Source organism: Myotis nattereri (genome assembly GCF_964212035.1).
Source record: "Myotis nattereri genome assembly, chromosome: 7".
NCBI classification, from domain to species: Eukaryota; Metazoa; Chordata; class Mammalia; order Chiroptera; family Vespertilionidae; genus Myotis; species Myotis nattereri.
In genome coordinates, this window is record NC_138082.1 from 31661177 (window position 1) to 31681866 (window position 20690).

Consider the following 20690-nt stretch of genomic DNA (forward strand, 5'->3'; position numbering starts at 1 on the left):
TCAGGCCTAAAAAGGTTTGAATTTAGTGACACAAAGGCCATTAGTGACCTGGACAAATGCAATTATTTTTGCTAGTGAAATACACTTAACAGCATTGTTCCCCTACACTCTGGATTAAAAGGAGTGTCCTACTGGGTCAAGAAGAGCCTCTGTCACCACAGTCCAATCTTAGCAGTGGGTAAAGGTGAGATCAAGTGGCCCAGGTCTGAAAGACCCTGGTCTCACCCTTGGCAAGGCAGGAGAAGCATGATATTCCCACTGTAATAAGACAGTCACCCTGCCACCAGCTAAAGATGACTGTAAGCTAGAAGTTTAGAAAGGGATTGTTGGATCTCAAGGGCTTAAGTTAAGTAGAACTAGAGTTGACAGCTTAGTGGTTACTCTAGAATCAGGCCCTGCTACAAGTGGCCAAGGAGATTGGCAGTGGGAACCAAAAAAGCATCTGCAGGGTCAGAGATGTGACTGTGTACAAGGCTGAGAAAATTCCTGACAGAACTTATGAATCCATAGCAAGAATGTGGCTTCTATGGAATCAGAAGACGTAGAGAGGCATTTCTAGCTGTGGTCCACTGAGACGAAAAATTGGGTTGAATCATGTCCTAAAGTTATGGTGACATTGGCGGGGTTGAGGGGTGGTAATAAAAGGAGGAAAGGCTCTAAATTTGAATTCAGCTTTATTACTTACCAGCCAGGTAAACCTGGACAAGTGACTTGGAACCTCTCTGAGCCTCAGATGATCCATCTGTGAAATATGGTTTACATGGCTATTGCCAAAGCTACATTAATGTGTGTGGAGACCCTGGCACAAAGGAGGCATTAAACAAATGGTCACTGCTGCTGTCCTTGTTATCATTTTTGTGATCATCAATGTCAGCATTTCATTTATGTTGTTATAAATTATAAAACACTAGACATGTTCTCATTGAAGTAAAAACAGATTTCAGCTCAACTTGCTCCCATGCAGTAAGGTTTTGTAACTGTCCTCTTTCATAGCATTAGTAACATTATATTGTCACCACATTGGCATATCTGCCAACCACCTTAGGTTGTGAGCTCCTCTAATGGAGGGATTACCTCTTACAGAGGTCCAGTGCTGAAATAAACTAGGGCTCTATTTCTGAGTGTCATGCATCTGTGTAAGGAAGTGGTTTCTCATGACCAAAGCTCTTCAGAAATGGAGCAGTGGCTTCAAAATGTGAGTTCCACCCGCTTGAGACTGTGTCAGGGGCCACCTGGCAGGCACACGGGGGGAATAGCTGAATGGCTGAAAGACTGGTGTAGAAGATGGTTCTTAAGCCCCTGCTTTAGGTTTTATTAGTGTTTTAATTAGATGAAGCAGTTATGATATCTTCTCAGGTTCACTCAGAGGAGCATTTGTATTCACTTAAGTCTATGGGCCCTGTGCAGAGTTTGCCAGGCATGGCTGCCCTGGGGACTCTTCCTCCCTCTCCTTCCACAGCTCTTCAGAATTCACAGTACTCATCTTAGCCCCAGGAGATGAAAATGTTTTAATGTAAAAAAAAAAATTTAAAGAATACTTTTATATAGAAGACGGTATTTTTTAAAACATCAAATTTGTCCTAAATGTTTTGGCAGCATATATTATATAATCTTTTGCATTTATATTTTCTCTTTCATAGAATAAAAACTACAGTACAACTACCTCAAGAGTTCTGCAAGTTCACATTATGTAAATATATGTAATAAAATATTTACTTAGGGTTTCCATTAAAAATGTCCAAAGGAGAGAATACAAGAGCTTCTCTTTACTGGTTTTAGAGGCTCTGCTGGGAATGCTGAGTGAAATTTAAGCCTCTCAAATATGTTTTGATTGGCCTCCTTCATATTTTATCTCCTGTAATGAACTCTTTGTCAGTTTGTCAATTTTGACTAAGGACAGAAAGTTCATGTGTAGTAACAACACACAGACTGAATTGAAGATTATGGTTTATATCATGGTGTAATAATCCTCTCTGTTTTCCTTTAGTCAATATTTACCTGTTAGGCCAATATATTATAATTCTCACTTCAAAAGAAGACACTTTGTTTTACCTTCTTCAAGTGTTGGTTTTAGATACTTGTAATATCAAAATTGGAAGTTGAGCTGTCTGAGACTCTTGGCCACATTCTCTTGGGGTTGAGTTCCTCGATCATCGCAGGGCAGGTTTCGCTGTTCCCCATGACCCAACAACACAGCTGCATGGCTCTCAGAATGAGGCAGCTGAACTTTGAGCCACACTGGTTTCTCTAAGCTTTCCAGACAGCCCTTTCTCCTCTGTGGGAAATTGGTCTGTTATCCCATAGCAGCCAGGATCTCTTAGGTGGACTTAGGTTTTCTCTAATGTATTAATGTTAAAGGACTGGGCAGGAAAACCCAGTGAATGTCCAGTAGGAGGGTGGTCTCTGAGTGAAGAATGCTTTTCCTCCCCTAAACCCCTTAACTACCCCATGTTTAAATGTTTTTCCATTTTAAAAACTGAGGGAAGAATCATCCCCCAGTGAAGAAGGAACAGGAGGACAATAAATAGCTATAAGATTTTCAGATAAATGTGTGAGACCTTAACCAGGTAACAGAGAATCAAGTTTGTGATATGTTAGCAAACTCTTCTAAGTCAGCTTGGGTATCAATCAGGATTCTTTCTTTTTGGGGGCTTATAAACAACAAATATTTATTTCTTACAGTTCTGGAGGCTGGAAAGTCCAAGATCCAAGTGCCAACACATTTAGTGTCTATGAGGGTCTGCTACCTAGTTCATAGATAGTGGTCTTCTCACCGTGACCTCACACAGTGGAGAACTCAAGTCAGGATTATGTCAGTGAGGTCGCCATGACTGAGTTACTCATGAATTGCCAAGTCCACAGGTAGTCTAGTTGCTAGTTCAGCTGGATCCTGGAGTTCAAATGAGGTCATCATGATTTCTCCCTTTATTTCTTAGACCTCTTATTTACTATATTGGCATGATTATGTGACAAAGAAATTTCCTTGGCAATTCCGGACTTAACAATGGACCGTACTGTCTCTGGATTCTGAGAGAGACACTTTTTCCTGAAGTCCAAATTCAGTCCCTGGAAACAGACTCAGAATAGATCTACTTGAGTCATATACCTATGCCTAAACCAGTAACTGTGAACAGGGATGAGGTATAATAGAATTACATCAAGTATATGTTTAAATTTAAACATTCACTTTTGTGCTCATATCATTAGTATACTTCTGTCTGCACACTTCTACACATTTATTTTACATGTGTGCTCTTTTTCATATTCTGTTCATTTTGTGCATTTTCATATATATATGGAAGTGTGTGTGTATGTGTAATTACATATACTACATTTGATAGATGATTTATAGGATTTTCAAGAGTAAATCTTAAATGCATAACCTCACTGGTCCCCAGCGCAGCTTTAGATGCAATTCCATTGGCCTGAATCATCTGACCATCTCTGGTGGAATTGATAGGGAAGGCAGTGCCTGTTGAAAAACAGCTCCACCAGTAAGGAAAAGGGCAGTTCTAAAAGGAAAACAAGTAGGGTCTTTTGCCAGAAGGGAAAAAGCAACTAGCAAACCAATTATTGATTTATTCACTCAAAAGGTATTGCTGAGTGCCTACTGTGTGTCAGGCATTCTTCTAGGCACTGGGCCTACAACAGTGAACTTTACACCAAATGCCCTTCCTTTCCGGAGCTTACACTGTAGGGAGAGAGACAGACATTGGAGTAAACCAGTGCAGATATGCTGTGATATCTGGTAGAGATGAGACCTCTGAAGAACGGTCATGGCAAGCATCTTCGGTTATGGGTTGGGTGTTTTAACAGTGCAGCTGGAGGAAACAGGGCAGAGAATCTCTTGTTCTGGGATACTCTTCAGTTAGCCCTTATAAGGTAAGAAGGATCTTGATAGGTAAGTCCTGTTGAGTTATCTCAAGTGTAAGAAAAAGCACAAGCCAAGCCAGCATCTGAGTGGGATGAAGTAAGACACGTTCTGGGAATGGGAAGAAATTTGCCATGACAGCTGCGTATAGAGTGTGTGGAGGTTAAGGTCATAAGGCTGGTGTGGTAGATTGGGTGAGACCATGCAAGAACAAGAGTAGCAGGCTAGGGAGTGGCATCACCAGATCCATGGTTATGAAGATGACTAGAAACAGTATGGAAGGTTGGGTAAGAGGCTGCCTGCATCAAGGGAGGAAGGCCAGCTGTGGGACTGAAAGCAGGCTCTTGTCAGATGGGCAGGACGGCAGAGCTTTCAGAGGCAAAGTCTGCAGGATTTGGGGACCAACTTGCTTCTACTGACCTGAAAGGACTTGTTTATCATTTAAAATGAATCTTCCTTTGCAAGTCTACTGATGTTTTGTCAAAGACAAGAAGCCTTTAGAAATGGGAAACACGCCCAGCTGTCATGGCTCAGTGGTTGAGTGTTTAACTATGAACCAGGAGGTCACAGTTCAGTTCCTGGTCAGAGCATATGCCTGGGTTGTGGACTTGATTCCCAGTATGGGACATGCAGGAGGCAGCTGATCAATGATTCTCTCATCATTGATGTTTCCATCTCTCTCTCCATCTCCTTTCCTCTCTGAAATTAGTAAAAATGTTTTTTAAAAAAGAAAGAAGTGGGAAACATATTGTGAAAATGGTTAATGTTTGTTCAGGATAAAAATCTCATCAAGCAACAACAGTGAAGTTATGGGAGTAGGTGAAGTGCCCATCGACACTGGAAAGGGCCCCCAGTGGCCTCTGAGAGTGACATGTGTTCTTGGGAAGAGTTTCCGGGAGGGATTGCTCTTGCCTTCCAGACCAGGCTGATGGACCTTCTTGTGCCTTTACAGGCAACACCTATGAAGTGGGAGTTCACATCGCCGATGTCAGTTACTTTGTCCCTGAGGGCTCCGAATTGGATCAAGTGGCTGCTCAGAGAGCTACGAGTGTCTACTTGGTTCAGAAGGTAAAAATCAGTCTCTAGTTTCTTGGATTGAAAAATGTGCTTCTATTTAGTCTTCTTCCCTTCTTTAAATTTTTTTTTTATTTCTTTTTAAACAAAAAATTCCTGAGGAACAGCAACCTTGTCTGAACATCTTTTCTCACATCTAATGAGGTCTAAAAAAAAAAAGTTTTCCCTGGAAAAATACTTGTCCTCTATTATTGAATGTTTTCCTGTTAGGCCCTTATATGTTCAAGAGGAACTAAATTAAAGAGATAGGAAGGCAAAACACAGGTATTCATCTCCAGCCTTCATACAGGCGCTGCCACGTAAGTAATGCAGACAAGTAGTCAGCTTCAGCAAGAAATGAGGAAAAATAACTGCTTGCAAACTATCATTCCAAACAAAGCAGGGCTCAGCAAACTCAGCCACAGCAGCCACCATTTTTATAAACTTTTATTGTAACACAGTCACACCCATTCACTTATGTAATATCTATTAAATGGTTATACTATAGAAGAATGGAATGAAAGTTTACTACTAGCCTTTTAAGAAAAAGTTTTTCGTATTTTTAAAATAGATTTTAAAATTGATATTTAGAGAGAGAGGAAGGCATCCTATCAGAATTGAGCCTGCAACCCGGGCATGTGCTTTGACTGGGATTTAAACTGGCAACCTTTGTTGCACTGGACTCAACCAACTGAGCCACACCTCCCAGGGTGTTTTGACTCCTGTTCTAAAGGGTGGAGCTCATCTGCTCCTGCCCTGCCCTTTACAAGATACCCTGGATTCTCAGAGATGGAAAAGCAAAGGGAGCCAAGGATATACCATCTGCCTAGTCTTGATCTGCCATTCCTGATGAGGCACTAGGTCTATAGGCCTCCTTTAACAAGTATTCAATGGGCACCAGTGTCTTCCCGGCACTGCTCTTGGCCCTGGGGACGGTGATGAGTAAAAGACCATATGTGAGTTATTTTTACCCCCTTACTGAAGCTCATGAATTCTTCCAGGTTCTTTTCTCCTCCATTCATCCGCTTATTTGGTTATATCACGACTTTCACTTTCTTAGCTTCCTTAAATGCTATGGTCCAGTTTTAGATTGGTACCTATACTAGCTTGAACTTTCCCTCCTCCCATGCCCTCAGGACATGACTTCTGGTGTGTTTGCTCTTTGAATACACCAAGGTGAGAGGTATATCCCCACCATCCACCCACTCACATGTACATGGGAGTTGGGAACCTTTTACCTAGGGAGAGGATACAACAGCCCAGTCTCCCTCCACTGCCTAATCTGATTTTCAGCTCCCATTGCCAGCACACCTGTGTGCCTACACAGCTGGCAAAAGGAAAAGCCAGGCTATAAGCACTGCCCCCAAAAGCAGCATATCCTGGTAGGCCACTGTGTTCTGGCTACCACCTCTCTAACTTCTGGGGAAATTCACTGTGCTGCCTACCCCAGATAGAAGTATTTAGATGGGTAACTATAGGTTTGAGAAAACCACCTACATAGGGGTACTGAAGAGGCCCTAGAAAGCTCTGATCTTTATGAACATCTTGGCACAAGCATTAAGACATGTCTGTAGGACAGCATTCCCCTTCTCTTAGTCATTGCTGACCTCTCTCTTTATTATCACCCCTTTAAAACTATGGCTTGAAAAATGTGTATTCCTATACATTTTTCCTGCTGTTCCTCAGAATGGGGTGGACTTTTATGGACATGCTGTCTAGACCCAGGCAGAGCAGGCCACCAGAGATCCATGTGCTGCTAATCCTAGAGATGTCCCACTCCTAGGGTCCTAGGAATCAGACCACCTGCTCTTGTTATGCCTGGTCCCTGGCCATAAGGAAGTATGAGTATCATCCTGACAATGCTAACTGTGGTAGTGCATCTTTTTAGAAGCCAGTGTTCTCCTGGGTTCTGGAAATTGTTCCTGACTACTTCATGCCCATGCTTGTAGATGGCCCTGTGGCACCACCTCCATACCCACCCCTCCCCATCACACTATTGCCAAGGATATACCATCTGTGCCCATATCCCAAATGTGTAATTACCCTGGAACCCAAGGCTTGTAAGACTACCCAGCTATTATAGTATACAGTCAGCCCTCTGTATCCACTGATTTTGTATCCCTGGATCCAACCAACTACATATTTAAAACATTCGGGAGGAAAAACAGTTATGTTGTTGCTGACATGTACTATGTAGCTAGCCATGTGATGGTTATGTCTGTACTAAACATGTACAGACTTTTTTTCTTGTTATTCCCCAAACAATACAGTATAACAACTATTTACATAGCATTTACATTGTGTTAGGGATTATAAGTAATCTAGAAATGAGTTAAAGGTTGTGCATGGGTTCTATGCAAATGCTACATACACCATTTTATATAAGGGACTTGAGCATTTTCGGATTTTAGTATCTGTGGGGATTGTCCTGAAACCTGTCCTCCATGGATTCTAAGGGATGACTGTACTTCCTTTCAAGTCTGAAACCAAGGCTTCCTTCAAATGGAGACATCAACTGTATCAGGGGTTTCTCAGCCTCTCTGTCTTTGCTGTGGAGCCCACTTCTGCCAGGACTTCTGTTGCTTCAATTCAACCATCATGGAAAGTTCCCATGATTTCCACAGACCCAAGACCTCATGTAGCTCTGCTCTGGTGCACAGGATTGGGTCATCCCCACCTCAGCCCTAATGGGCATCATCTGTGACAGGTGGAAGATGGACTTTCAAACATACCTCTGCCACGTTCAATAAACCTAATGTCATTTGACTTTGAGTGCCCCAGCCGCGTGCTAGCAATGCATGGACTACATTTACTATAGCCTCAGGTTGGAGACGTCTCATCCACATCCCCTGCCCGAAAATGCAGGACCTCTTAGGGAAGGGAGATGAGACTTCAAAATCACTTTTATCTACAAAACTATAATGTTATGATGGAAAGAGAAATAAAAGTAGCGATCTCTTTTCAGACCACATAAAAGCGCATAAAAGAAATGTTCTCCCCACATAGAAAAGTTTAACTGTGATCTTCAAATTCACATATTTAGGAATTTTTGTCACAATGTGAGGTTCTTCTAAGCAGGTGTCTTTCTCTTACCTAACTGCTGCATTCTCTTTTTGTAACCAGGAATTTTGTTTCAAAATTAGAAAATGATGAAACAAAATTGGGTCAAATAACTAAGCATGTTTTCTGTTCTCTTTGATTTCCTGATTGTCACAGTTCTAGAATTTATTGTTGGGACTCTGCTCCTAAGCTCTGAAAGCAGGAGCTGGGTGGAGGAAGGGCCATCATGCCTCTGAATGGCTGCGGGCTCCTGCCGCCTGCCGGCACTGCCCCAGCTTGGCAGGAGCGAGTGGCGCCGGCCTACAACCTTGGACAGCAGCAGCTGTGCCTCCGGATTCCTTGGAACCACAACTCTGACCTTTCTTCCTACTCGTTTTTGTTTCTTAAAGGACTGTGTCCAGGAACTCTTCTGCTGTTTTCACTTTACTTTGCCTATAAAGGTCTTCTTAAAAGCTGGATGAGCTGCGTTCCTCCTCCTCAGATCCTCTGCTCTCTCACTTGGAAGAATCATTGTCCCAACTCCATCAGATGGGGGAGGAAATATGTGTGGTGGGGGCGGGGGTGCCAGTTATTTTCCCACCTGGAGGGAGTATGGCACTAATTGTGTTCATTCAATGCTACTGACCTGTGAGTGACTGATGTCAGATTGCAATCTAAGCTTGAGGGTGCAGCATGCAGGGCACCTATCTGGGTCCAAATACTGTCCTACTGCCTTCTAAATTAAATTCTTTTTGTTGGGATGTTATTCACAGAAATAAGTATTTGGTTATTCTTGTTAACACTAGGGTTTACTCAGGAGGAAAGATAAATTTAAATATCGTCCATTTAAATCCCTTGAAAAAACACCTTTTTTTCTTTTTTAACAAAAGATATAACACCCTTTTTTTTTTTAAACAAAAGATATCTGTTAGGCTAGGGACTATTTGCCCTAACTTGGAACTGTCCTCAGAAGGACATGCCATCTACCCAGTTAATGTTTCCCACTGTCTTCTCTGAGAGAGAAATATAATGTAATTGTAAAATTTAAGGTAATTCTTTTAAATAAGTGAATTGAGTTTTAAAAGTAAAAGAAAACCTAAACAGTTGAAACCTAAACCAAAAATTTCTGCCTATTGGCCCAAGCACTTGTGTTATTTTAGGTGTGAAACAGCTCAAATGAAAGTTCGCCCATAAATCTCTACGATATTTTATTGGTACTGCTTTATAATAGAGATCAAAGATTGGGATTGGAAGCATGTCTTAATGTGGAGTCCAAAGAGTTTTAAGATGTTCCTTTCTGACCCCAGCAGGTTGTCAGAATGTTGATGTTTTGTTAATGTCAAACTGTGCAACACAGAGTTGATCAAATTCGAAATTCAAGGAAGTGTTGATGTGAAAAAGAAAATTCTTTAAACAGAGATGTTGGTTGGCAAGTGAATTATCTCTGTCCTTTAAGTTGTTTATGTGTGCGAGTTGGGAGCTAGCTGAGTGCACCTCATTGTTAAAACCTCGAAGTCCTCAGGAGAAAATTCACCACGTTCTCAGGCTCAGACAGCCAGTGGGCACTGAAGGTGTGAGGGAAGTTTGGGAGCCAGCAGTGGCCTGAGCCGAGGGGGACAGAAGAGGCCTCTACAGCTCCTCCCAGTTCTGGGCAACCCAGTTGTTGACAGCTGGCTTCCTTCAGCTATTGTAGCCCCTTGTCACTGCTAGTCACCTCCTGTTCCTCCTTGCCTAGCTGATTGATTCTTCCCCTCTGTGGCCCTTTCTGTTGGTCACAGGGCTGTCCTGGCTAACCCGTTGCTGAACTTGGCCAGCCTACCCGCTGTGGCTTTCGCAGATGTTTCTGCTCTCTGAGGCTAATATAAGATTTTATAGTCTTGTTGGTACCCCCACCCAGCTGCCTTGGGCAGTGGTGTATTTACCTAAATGATCAATTTCTCTCAGCTCTCTTAAGCTCTAGTCCAGAATGCTTAGAAAGTCAGTATCCTATCTTCACTGTCCCTTTTTATCCATGACCAGCTTTTAAGCTCTGCCCTGACCCAACTTTGATCCTGACTCTGAAACATACTTAAGAAGATTTAGCACCCTTTAATCCCATTTCCTTTCCTGCTGCCTGAGGTGCTACTAGTCTTTATCCAGTTAGCATTTATCAAGTTCCAGTGTGTGCCAGGTGCCAGGCTTATGAAAATGGCAGAGATGCTGATCTTACCGTGGGAAGTCCGAGGAGGCGGGCATGTAACAAACAGTTACAATGCACTGGGCTACCTGTACTCCCAAGGTGAGGAAGTACTATAGAGAAGAGAGGTTTTATTTGCCCTGGTTGGTGGTAAGAGGAGCTTCCATAACAGCCAAGACGGTATTATAAAGCTATTGATTTTTTGAGCAGTGCTTCAAATTATGAGTAGAAAATTTCTAGGTAGACAAAAGTGTATGGAGAGGGCATTCTAGACCGAGGCTAGGAAAAGCATGGAACTTTTCAGGGAACAGTATGTAGTTTAGAATTGCTGGGGTGTATGTTGCAGGGGGTGCCAAGAGATGAAGCTACAGAGAGTCCTGGGATGGTGGGCTAAAGAGCTTGGGCTTCATTTTGAGGGCAAGCAGGGAAGCGACATGATCTTTTTTGATTAAGATAGGCAATCCCCTTAGCAACCATGTGGTTGAAGAACAGTGAGGCTACAGTTATCAGTACCAGATCCCTTTCCCTCAGTTGTGACCCCTGGAGACTTTGAGTGACCCTCCACAGAATCATAGAGTCTACTGATGTGCTGGCGTCCAGCTGGAGCCCAGGAAAAGTAGAGCAATAGATGTCTGCAGCCTGTGGCTAAAGTGGACACCCGGAGCACAGAATGTTTCACATTTGCCTCCAAATTGCCTCCCCTCCCAATCTAGCAATCCATCTCACACAACTAAGAGTCGGGTGAGGCAGATGGGAAAGCTCAGCTTCCACTGTGACTTTGCTGGCTCCTTAGAGGAGGGATACCAGTGTTGTACCCATTGCTCCTGGAGAGCCTTAGGCCACACGTGACCTGGGCCATGACCAGGCTTGCTCGCAGACTTCTCAGAGCCCTCCTTTATTAACAGGATGAAAAAAAAAAATCAAATTACTGAATTTAGCTCATCAACTGTCAGGGAAGGTAAAATCAATGCACCCTAATAGAAGTGGGATTGCAGATTATCATTGGGTGGAGTTTATTAAGAAGATGTAGAAATCTGGAGACTAATAAAGAAATCTTATCCAGAATAATTTCCACTCCAGAACTCTGCTGCTCGGTTAGGAGACTATTGGAAAATATCCTAAGAGAGACAAAGGTGTCAACACTTTACCAGTGGAGATGGAGAGGGAAAGACTCATTTGAGAGAGATTTAGAAGGTAAGACCTACCAGACCTGAATACTGGTGGGATATAGCGGGAAGAGGAGAGTGGAGGAATCACGAGGTAATACCTAATTGTGGTGTGTGTGTGTGTGTGTGTGTGTGTTTGTGTGTGTTGTTTGCTTGCTTATTTAACTGGGCTAAGGTGCTGCTCTAAACTGAGAAAGAAAATATAGACACAGGAACAGGTGAAGGGATGAAAATGCTGACTTTTGCCTTCTAAATGTAAAGTTGAAGTGGGCATGGAATGTCCAAATCAGGGTGTGCAAAGGGCAGTGTAATAGAGGGGTTTGGAGCTACCAGGAGAGGAAAGGCAGGGCTAGAGATGGGGATATAGGTGGGACTCATGTATCAGTGGTCATGTACACCCAGGGGTGAAGGGGCTCCTTGGGGAGAATGTGCAGAGAGAGAATGGAAAGCAAAGGCCAGAGAGAGAGGAGCACCAGGGTTGAGGGAGCCTGGGAAGGAGAAGAGACCCATAAAGACCAATACAGAGGAGCGTCTGAGTGTCCACTAGTTCTCTGTTTCAAAATATACATAGACCTATAATATGTAATATTTTACCTGACATATAGTTGTTTATGTGTGCACTGAAAAAAGACAAAAGTTCTGTACCAACATGTTACCATTGTTTATTCTCTAAGGCATGGGGCCTCAGAATTTTTGTGTTCTCATGTTTTGGTTTGTTGTCACCTAAAATTTCTACAATGAACATATAATTTTTGCAATTTTAAAATGTCATATTGCCTTGAGATGTGAAAGGAAGCTGGAAATGAAAACAGGAAGCGAAACTGTTTTGAGAAGTGAAGGGAGGACTCAGGGAGGGGGAGAGCTAGACGGAGGAGGTCAGTGTTGTCTATTGTTGCTAAAATTGGCCTTGTATATGGTCTATAGGAAAGATATGACACCAGCAGAGCAGGTACCTGATTGAGAAGAGCGTTGATGGAAGGGGTGGATCAAACGCCAAGACAGAGGCCAGGGTTTAGACAAGGAGGACGCACGCTTGTGAGGTGTCAGGGAACTGAGGCACTCAGGTGAAGTTAGAGGGGGTGGAGTCTGGAGAAACTGGTGACGGAAAGAGCTGGAAGGATGCTTGGGAACAGGTGAGTCTGACGTGCTCACCTTCTCTGTGAAGAAGAATTGAGGTTTTCTGCTGAGAATGAGGCAGAAAGCAGTTGGGCAGGAGGTTTGAGGTGCATAATGAAGTTTTGGGATAGAGCCTGAGGGGCATAGAGGAAGGAACTAAGCAATGTAAGTGAAAGACTGCCAGCCTCCACTGGGTGGGAGCTAAGGCTGGTTCAGTGGTGCACCTGACACGGTCCAGTGATTTCCTCCATCACCACTCAGCTGTGAATGGCAGAAGCAGGAAAGGCAGATTATAAGCTTAACTGTGGGTCTGTAGACTTGGGACAGTGAAAGTGAGCAAGTTTGAGAACTTTGAAAGAAATAGCCACGTGGTCCATACTGAGTAGTGAAGCTAATGAGGACAGGCAGGACTCAACTGCGGACAATCTCAGGGATGCATAAGCATCTGCACGATGCTAATGACAACTAGCAGTTTCTCTACTCCTGCAGAGACCTTTCTTCTCTTTCTAGTTACACATCGTGTTCTGCATGTACCACCCCTGCCTTGGAGTCTCTCCAGGTACCAGGGCAGATCTCACGCAGCCGATGAATGTGCATGGGGCACTGTGCTGTTGTCCGGGCAGGTCTTCCCTGAAATAACAGGATTGTATTTAAAGCAGCTTATCAGGAGCAGCTGCCAGTCTCCCCAGCCCCATCTCCCAGGGGGATCCCTGCTGTGCTCTGTTCTTGATACATGTGCCTCATGTCATAGAGCACATTCCCAGTGACCTCAGCAGAAGTCAGGCCCAATTTATGAAAGGCATGACATGCCAAACCACAGATGTGATTGTGGTTTACTCATTTTCCTTTCAAAGACATAGAAATAACCATTTATTTACAAAACTGTGTGGACATAAAGACTGTTTTCTCTGAATTCTGCCCTAAGAAATTTTATTAAAAGGAATACTCTTTAAAATTTAAAGATAATTATACTACATGAAAAGTTTTGATGTTTAGCTTCTTCCTGAGCACTTAGGTTCTTTGGCAGCACATTGCAGTGTGAATGTTAAAATGTCATCTTCTGTATAAGATACAGGAGACCAAGCAGTGCTTGTCTATAACCAGGGCAGCCCCTGTGCATGCCCATTGTTTTTAGGGGAGAGTAGCCAAAACAGCTTATCTTATACTTAAACTACTACCTGCCTGTGAAAATCTTTTGTAAAGATGTTTAAATAGAAGTCTGCCATGTATTTCATAAGATTCTTCTCTGATGCAGTAAACAGTAAACATAGAAAAAAGCAGGTGATTCATTTCCCGAGCAAAAGTCATTGATTCATTCAACCAGAAGTGCCTGCTGTGTCCCGGGTGCTGGAAAGAGAGACGGGAACAGGAGCTGGAGCTGGTCTTCATTTCTAAAGATTGCATGTTCTAGTACAGGGGAGAGGCACATAAAGAAGCAATTAGGATGAGTGTGTTAAGGGCTACAGAAGTACTGTGGAAGAGCAGGACGGATGGAGTAAGTGACAGACATTCAGGAATGCCTCTAGTCCTTTTTGAAAGAATGGGGGTGGGGTGGGGGAGTACACAGAACATAGTCCACACTCCACCTGGGGGAATCTGTATAATCTTTTTAGAAATGGTGATGAGTTGAATCTTAAAGGATATGCAAACGTTGGCCAGATGCCAAATATCCATACAGGTATTCCAGAAAGAGGGAACAAGAACTAGAGCAGTGAGTAGGCCTGGCAGGTGAAGGGGTGTACAATGAACAAGTCAGTGTGGCTCTGATTGGGGTGTGAGGGACCCACCCTTAAGACCTTATTTAACCTTGGTTACCTCCTAAAGACCTCACCGGGGCAAAGACTGGAGGAAGGCTGAGCTATGTGACCAAAGACCCAGTAGACTGTGGGATGGCCAGGGAGCTGACTTTTATTGGGCACCTTCAATATTGTTTTACTAATGAGAAAACTGAGACTCAGAGAACTAGACTAGCTTGCCCAACTTGTACAGGATTAAACCTCAAGTCTATCTTTGCTCTTTTTTCCTGCATTGTGCCGATGATGAACCTGGACATCACGCTATTGGTTAATGATTTTCAGACAATTTGCAAATACAATCTTAACCCCAAACTCCGATATATAGTGTTACCTAACAGATCTGGTTAATATCTTCACAGTACCATGTACGTTTGCTGTAAGTAAAAAGCTGACATCAGAACATTACTATTAATGAAAACACATACTGTATTTGGATTTCACCAGTTTTTGCACTATTGCCTTCTTTCTGTTCCAAGGTCCAGTCCAGAGTACCACATTGCATTTAGTTGCAATAACTTTCTTTTGACAAGCACTAATACATGAAGTCAGGAGTTGTGCTACATTCTCAGATACTCAGTTTTGTGATTCACAATCAGATACTGCTGTGTTTCCGTAGTGTAGTGGTTATCATGTTCGCCTCACACAATCAGATACTGCCTTGTACACTTAGAAGAAATCCTAACTAGTAGGGTGAGCAGCCTGCTACCAAATACAGTTGGTATAATTATCTGATAATGCAGCCCAAAGAAGAATCCACCCCAACAAACTCGATTTGGCCTGTCATACAAAATATCAAAGAGGGGACTTAAACAACTCACATTTATTTTTTCATAGCTCCAGATGCTAGAAGTCCCAGAAGAAGGTGTCAGCCAATTTGGTTCCTACTGTGGACTCTTCCTGGCTTTCTTTTTAATAAACTCTTTTATTTTGAAATAATTTTAGATTTACAACAAAGTTGCAATGACATTACAGAGGGGGTCCATGCTCAGTGTCCTGCTTGGCCTTTTGTGTATGTGCAGAGCAGGGGGGAGTTTATCTCTTTCTATAGGATCAGGGACCCACCCTTAAGACCTTATTTAACCTTGGTTACCTCCTAAAGACCTCACCTCCAAATACAGTCAAATTAAGGGTTAGGGCTTCAACATGAAATTGGGGATGGGAGACACAATTCAGTCCATAGCATAGTCCAAAGGCTGAAATTATGTAAAATCTTTACAATTCAGTCATGGCACAATATAGTACTGAAACTTTCTCCATTTTGTTCTATATGTTTATGCAAGTAAAATGTATTATTTTGTAAAACACTTGATACATACAAGAAAAAAATTTAGATTACATTTTAATATTCATTAAATACTAGTAAGTTAAAGAAAATATAGTGTTATCTGAACAGATGGTATAAAAGTAATGATGAGAAAAAATTTCAAAAGTGGTTATCTTATAAAAGCAGTTACCAGACGATTGCAGGTGGTCATTAGATTGTACATAGGCGTTAAGAAGATATGGCATCCTTTAGAATAAGTAGTTGTTACTGGTGTGGGCTGTGAGTTTTAGAATGTACTTTTCCATATCAAGGTTATTTACTGTACTGAAATGGTACAAGTACAGACACTTTACACAGAATAAGAAAACCCTGGGGTTTGTTTTGCCTTTGCTGACATAGAAACTTAACTAGCTAACTTTACATCAACTAGTGCATAGTTGCCCCTCTTACTGTCACTCCAGTTACTTCACACAAGGTAGCATGTTACCTGTACTTCGCTGCAAATCAAGTAGGTCTGCAGTGTGTTGAACAAATGGCCATTGATGCTCTGTTTTTAGTTTTGGTGGTGGGGTGCATGGTAATGCCATTAATCCAGAAAACTGGGAAAAGGAATAGATTCAAAGGAAGGAGGGAGAGAGTTTGAAATATCTCTAGGAAATCCGGGTAGAGATATTCAAATCATCTCTGGAATTTAAGAGAAAATAAGTAATATTCTAGAATAGCTGTAAGTCAATTGAAGAGATCGATTTTTTAATTAAAGAGGGTATACCATTGTATCAGTTAAGGGATAGAAAGATCAGTAAAGGGAAGAAATAATTCGGGCTTAACACACTGCAAAATGAGTGACTAGTAGACTACAATGTTCATCTAGAGAACCTGTACTTAAGAATCTTTCAGGGTAAGCCAGTCAAAGAAAGACAAGTATCACATGATCTTACTTATACGTGGAATCCAATGAACAAAATACACTGATGAACAAAACAGAAAAAGAAAAAAAAGAACCTTTCAGGGATATTTCATTGGAATATCTATTAATGTTCCAACCTGTGATTTGATCAGTTGTGTTATTTTCAATTACTAAAGCATTGATTCAGCAATTTTACTTGGATGAAATTCTGTTATACTCAGTCCTTAGATTCTTTGTATTGTCCCCAGCTTTATTGAAGAATCATTGACAAATGTAATTGTATGTATTTAAAGTGTACAGTGTTATGATTTCATATACATATACATTGTGAAATGATTGCCCAAGTCAAGATAATTAAGACTTCTATCACCTCATGTAATTAACTCTTTTTTGTGTATATGGTGAGAGGACACTTAAGATCTCTCAAAAAAAAAAAAAAGATCTGCTTTCAGCAAATTTCAAGTATACAGTATCTTATTAGTTACTGTAGTCACCATGCTGTACCTTAGATCCTCAGAATGTATTCATCTTATAACTAAAAGTATGTAACCTTTGACCAGCATCTCTCTATTCCCATCTTACCCACCAACCCCCCATCTCCAGCCCCTGGCAACCACCATTCTACTCTCTGCTTCTGTTTCTATGAAATGGGCTTTTTAAAAAAAAAAAAATTATATATATATATATATATATGATACCATACAGTATTTTATTTCTCTGTCTGGCTTATTTCATTTAGCATTATGCCCTCCAAGTTCATCCATGTTGTCACAAATGGCAGGATTTCCTTCCAACAGCCAAATAATATTCCTGAGTGTGTGTGTGTGTGTGTGTGTGTGTGTGTGTGTAGTTTACATTTTTTAGCCATTCATTTGTCACACACACACACACACACACACACACACACACACGTATATCACATATTTTAATCTATTCATTCACCAGTGGACACTTGGGTTGTTTCCATGTCTTGGCTATTATGAATAATACTGTAATGAACATGTGCTGGGGCTGACCGGCAGACCCTGAGCGACGGGTGAACGGATTGCTCTGACACACTTTTCTGTGAAAGAGAGGGCTAAGGCACTACTTGGCTATCACCACCAAATAGCCCTGTTCGCCTGCCTTCTTTGGCTTTTATTGTCATAACAGCTTAAACTAAAATTAACCTCTAGATACAATCACCAAGGTAAGCATCCTTGAGAAAGCACATGCTTCTACAAGGTCGAGTCTAAAAGACTAAACAGATCCCTTAGTAAAATACCCGGGGGATCTGACTTGTTTTGAAAAGTCAAGGTAGGGGCTGCTGCCTTTGGCAAGGTCCCCCCCAGAGGCCCCCGACCTTTCGGAGAATCCTCCTTACAGACATTCCAACCAAGTCCCGTGCTTCTCCACAAACATAGGAATGCAGATATCTCTTAGAAGTACGGGTTCCATTTCCTTCTAATATATACCTAAAAGTGGGATTGCTGGATCATATGGTAGTTCTATTTTTAATTTTTTGAGGAACCTTCATACTGTTTTCCATAGCAGCTGTATCAATTTACATTCCCACCAACAATGTACAAGGGTTTCCTTTCCTCTACATCTTCGCCAACATTTGCTATCTGTTGTCTTTTTTATAATAGCCACCATAACAGATGTGAGGTGATATAGAAATAAAGAAAGCAATCCCACTTACGTTAACATCAAAAACAATAAAATACTTAGGAATAAATTTAAGGAGATGAGAAACCTATACACTGAAAACTGTAAGACTAATTTTTGACAAGGGTGCCAAGAACACACAATGGGGAAAGGATAGTCTCTTTCAATAAAAGTTGGGCAAATTGTATAGCCTCGTGCAAAAGACCCCTGACTTACACTACGCATAAAAACAAACTCAAAATGAATTAAAGACTTAAAGAGTAAGACCTTGGGTTTTTAAGTATATAGTTCAACTGAAATAGTTATATCCTAAAGTACAAGTCATCCTTGACTCTAAACTTTAGAGTCTAAAAGCTTCAGTTTCAGTATATAGTAAAATGTAGTTGTTTTTCATTGCTCTAATGTATTTTTTTCCCTGCTACCAATTCTTACCTTTCATTTCACGTTCCTATTTGACTTTAGAAGCTCATGGAAAAGTATCAGATAGTGTGGTCTTTCTGATAGTCTTTGGGGGAAAGAGCTGCCTCCATCTTCAGCTCTCCCTGGAAGCTCAAGCTGTTCATCAAAACTCTGCTGTCTGGGATGTTTCTAAGGCTGTGTAAACTCCTGTGGGTTGGAGAAAGGTGCTCACAGGTCTGTTCTCTATTTGCAGGTTATCCCCATGCTTCCCAGGGCATTGTGTGAGGAACTGTGCAGCCTCAATCCCATGACTGACAAACTGACCTTCTCTGTGATCTGGACGCTGACTTCGGAGGGCAAGGTAACAACTTAGACTTGTGTCCATTCCACTCAGTGAGTCCCTGGTAAGTCCCTACTGTATGCCTCGCACTGGGCTGGAGTCCCATGGTGGTAGATGATGATGATATAGGAACAGCCACTATAGAGAAGAACATATAAGAGCTGCTGCCTCTGGAAAGCTGTCAGTCTGTTTGTTTATTTACTTACTTACTTTCCTTCCTCACCTGCAAATGAACACACAAGAATAATGGCTGCTTCCCACATAATAGCCGGAATGAGATTTGAAGATGAATCTGACTGAGTTGTGCCTTGTTTAGAATCCTCCTGTGGCTTCCCATTCTTTCCCATTCAAGGCCTCCAGGGCCTCCCACTCCTGTTGACTCATTTTCATCAGACAGCAGTGGCCACAGCAGTCCCACCAAGCAGAGCAAGGAGTCCCCCCACCCCCCCCTGCAGATTACAAAACAAAACACAACATCGAGTCCAGAGCCCAAGGCCAGAAGCACAGGGAGGTGTGTCCTCAAGCCAAGGCCATTGGAAAATCAGTTGGACAGGATGTGCAGGGAGATGCTGAGAGCCCTGTCTGCCATCATCTGATTTGATGGAGGCTCTCCCTATCTCTCCAGGTTACTGGAAAACAGGTGGTTGAGACCTTGGCAGTTCTCAGAGGTTTGGGGCTGTTCCTGGGAAATGTTGCCCAATACCTGCCCTGCCACTTCCAGGATTTCTTTATCTACAAGAACTTCTATCCCACTCACTGGGCTTTGTGAGGGGGAAAGGGAGCAAAGAGATTGCCCACAGAAGTCGGTTTAAAAATTCTAGTGAAACTCCTTCACCAAAGTCCTATGTGGTTGGAGGTCTCTGATGTATCATTGCCAAATATGTTCTCTCATACAGTGGGCTCCCTTTGCGTTTTGTTTTTGGTTTCTTTTGCTGTGCAGAAGAGACGGTCTTGACTCCATTGTATGCTCTTGCCTCCTTTGTCAAATATTAATTGAGCATAATGGCTTGGGTCGATTTCTGGGATCTCTGTTCCGTTCCATTGGTCTATATGCCCACTCTTGTGCCAGTACCAGGCTGTTTTGATTATGGTGGCTGTGTAGTATAACTTGAAATCTGGTATTGTGATTCTTCCAACTTTGTTTTTCTCAAGATTGCTGCAGTTATTTGGAGGCTTTTTTATTCCATTTAATTTTTGGAGTATTTGTTCTAGCTCTGTGAAGTATGCTGTTGGTATTTTAATAGAGATTGCATTGAATCTGTAGATTGTCTTGGGTAGTATGGACATTTTAATGATGTTGATGCTACCAATCCATGTATGCAGTATATTCTTCCACTTGATTATATCTTCTATCTTTTTTTTCAACATCCTTTTGTTTTCTGAGAACAGGTCTTTTACCTCCTTGGTTAAGTTTATTCCTAAGTATCTTAATTTTTTTGTTGCAGTGGAAAATGGGATTTTTTTTTTTTAGTTTCTCTAAGAATTCATTATTGGTGTATAAAAAAGCCATCAATTTTGGGGTGTTGATTTTGTATCCTCCTACATTGCCAAATTCACTTATTAAATATAGTAGTTTTTTGGTGGATTTTTTTAGGGTTTTCTATGTTCAATATCATATCACTTGCAAATAATGAATTTTACTTCCTCCTTTCCAATTTGGAAGTCTTTTATTTCTTCTTCTTGTTTGATCACCGTGGCTAGGACTTCCAGTATTATGTTGAATAAGCGTGGTGAAAGCGGACATCCCTGTCTTGTTCCTTTTCTTAGGGGAAATGGTTTTAGTTTTTGCCTGTTGAGTATGCTGTTCACTATAGGTTTGTCATTTATGAACTTTATCATGTGAGATAAGCTCCCTCTATTCACACTTTGCTGAGGGTTTTTCCAAAATGGGTGTTGGGCCCTAGCCAGTTTGGCTC

At 41.8% G+C, this 20690-nt stretch overlaps 1 protein-coding gene across 2 annotated transcripts in view; it reads left to right on the forward strand.

Moving 5' to 3' along the window:
* Positions 1 to 20690, forward strand: part of DIS3L2 (DIS3 like 3'-5' exoribonuclease 2) — a 325776-nt gene that overhangs the window by 216107 nt on the left and 88979 nt on the right. For both annotated transcript variants that reach the window (XM_081096258.1, XM_081096259.1), the window contains exons 12-13: positions 4824 to 4939; positions 18688 to 18795. In XM_081096258.1, the coding sequence (XP_080952384.1) occupies positions 4824 to 4939; positions 18688 to 18795 (224 nt within the window). The remainder of the gene's footprint in view (positions 1 to 4823; positions 4940 to 18687; positions 18796 to 20690) is intronic.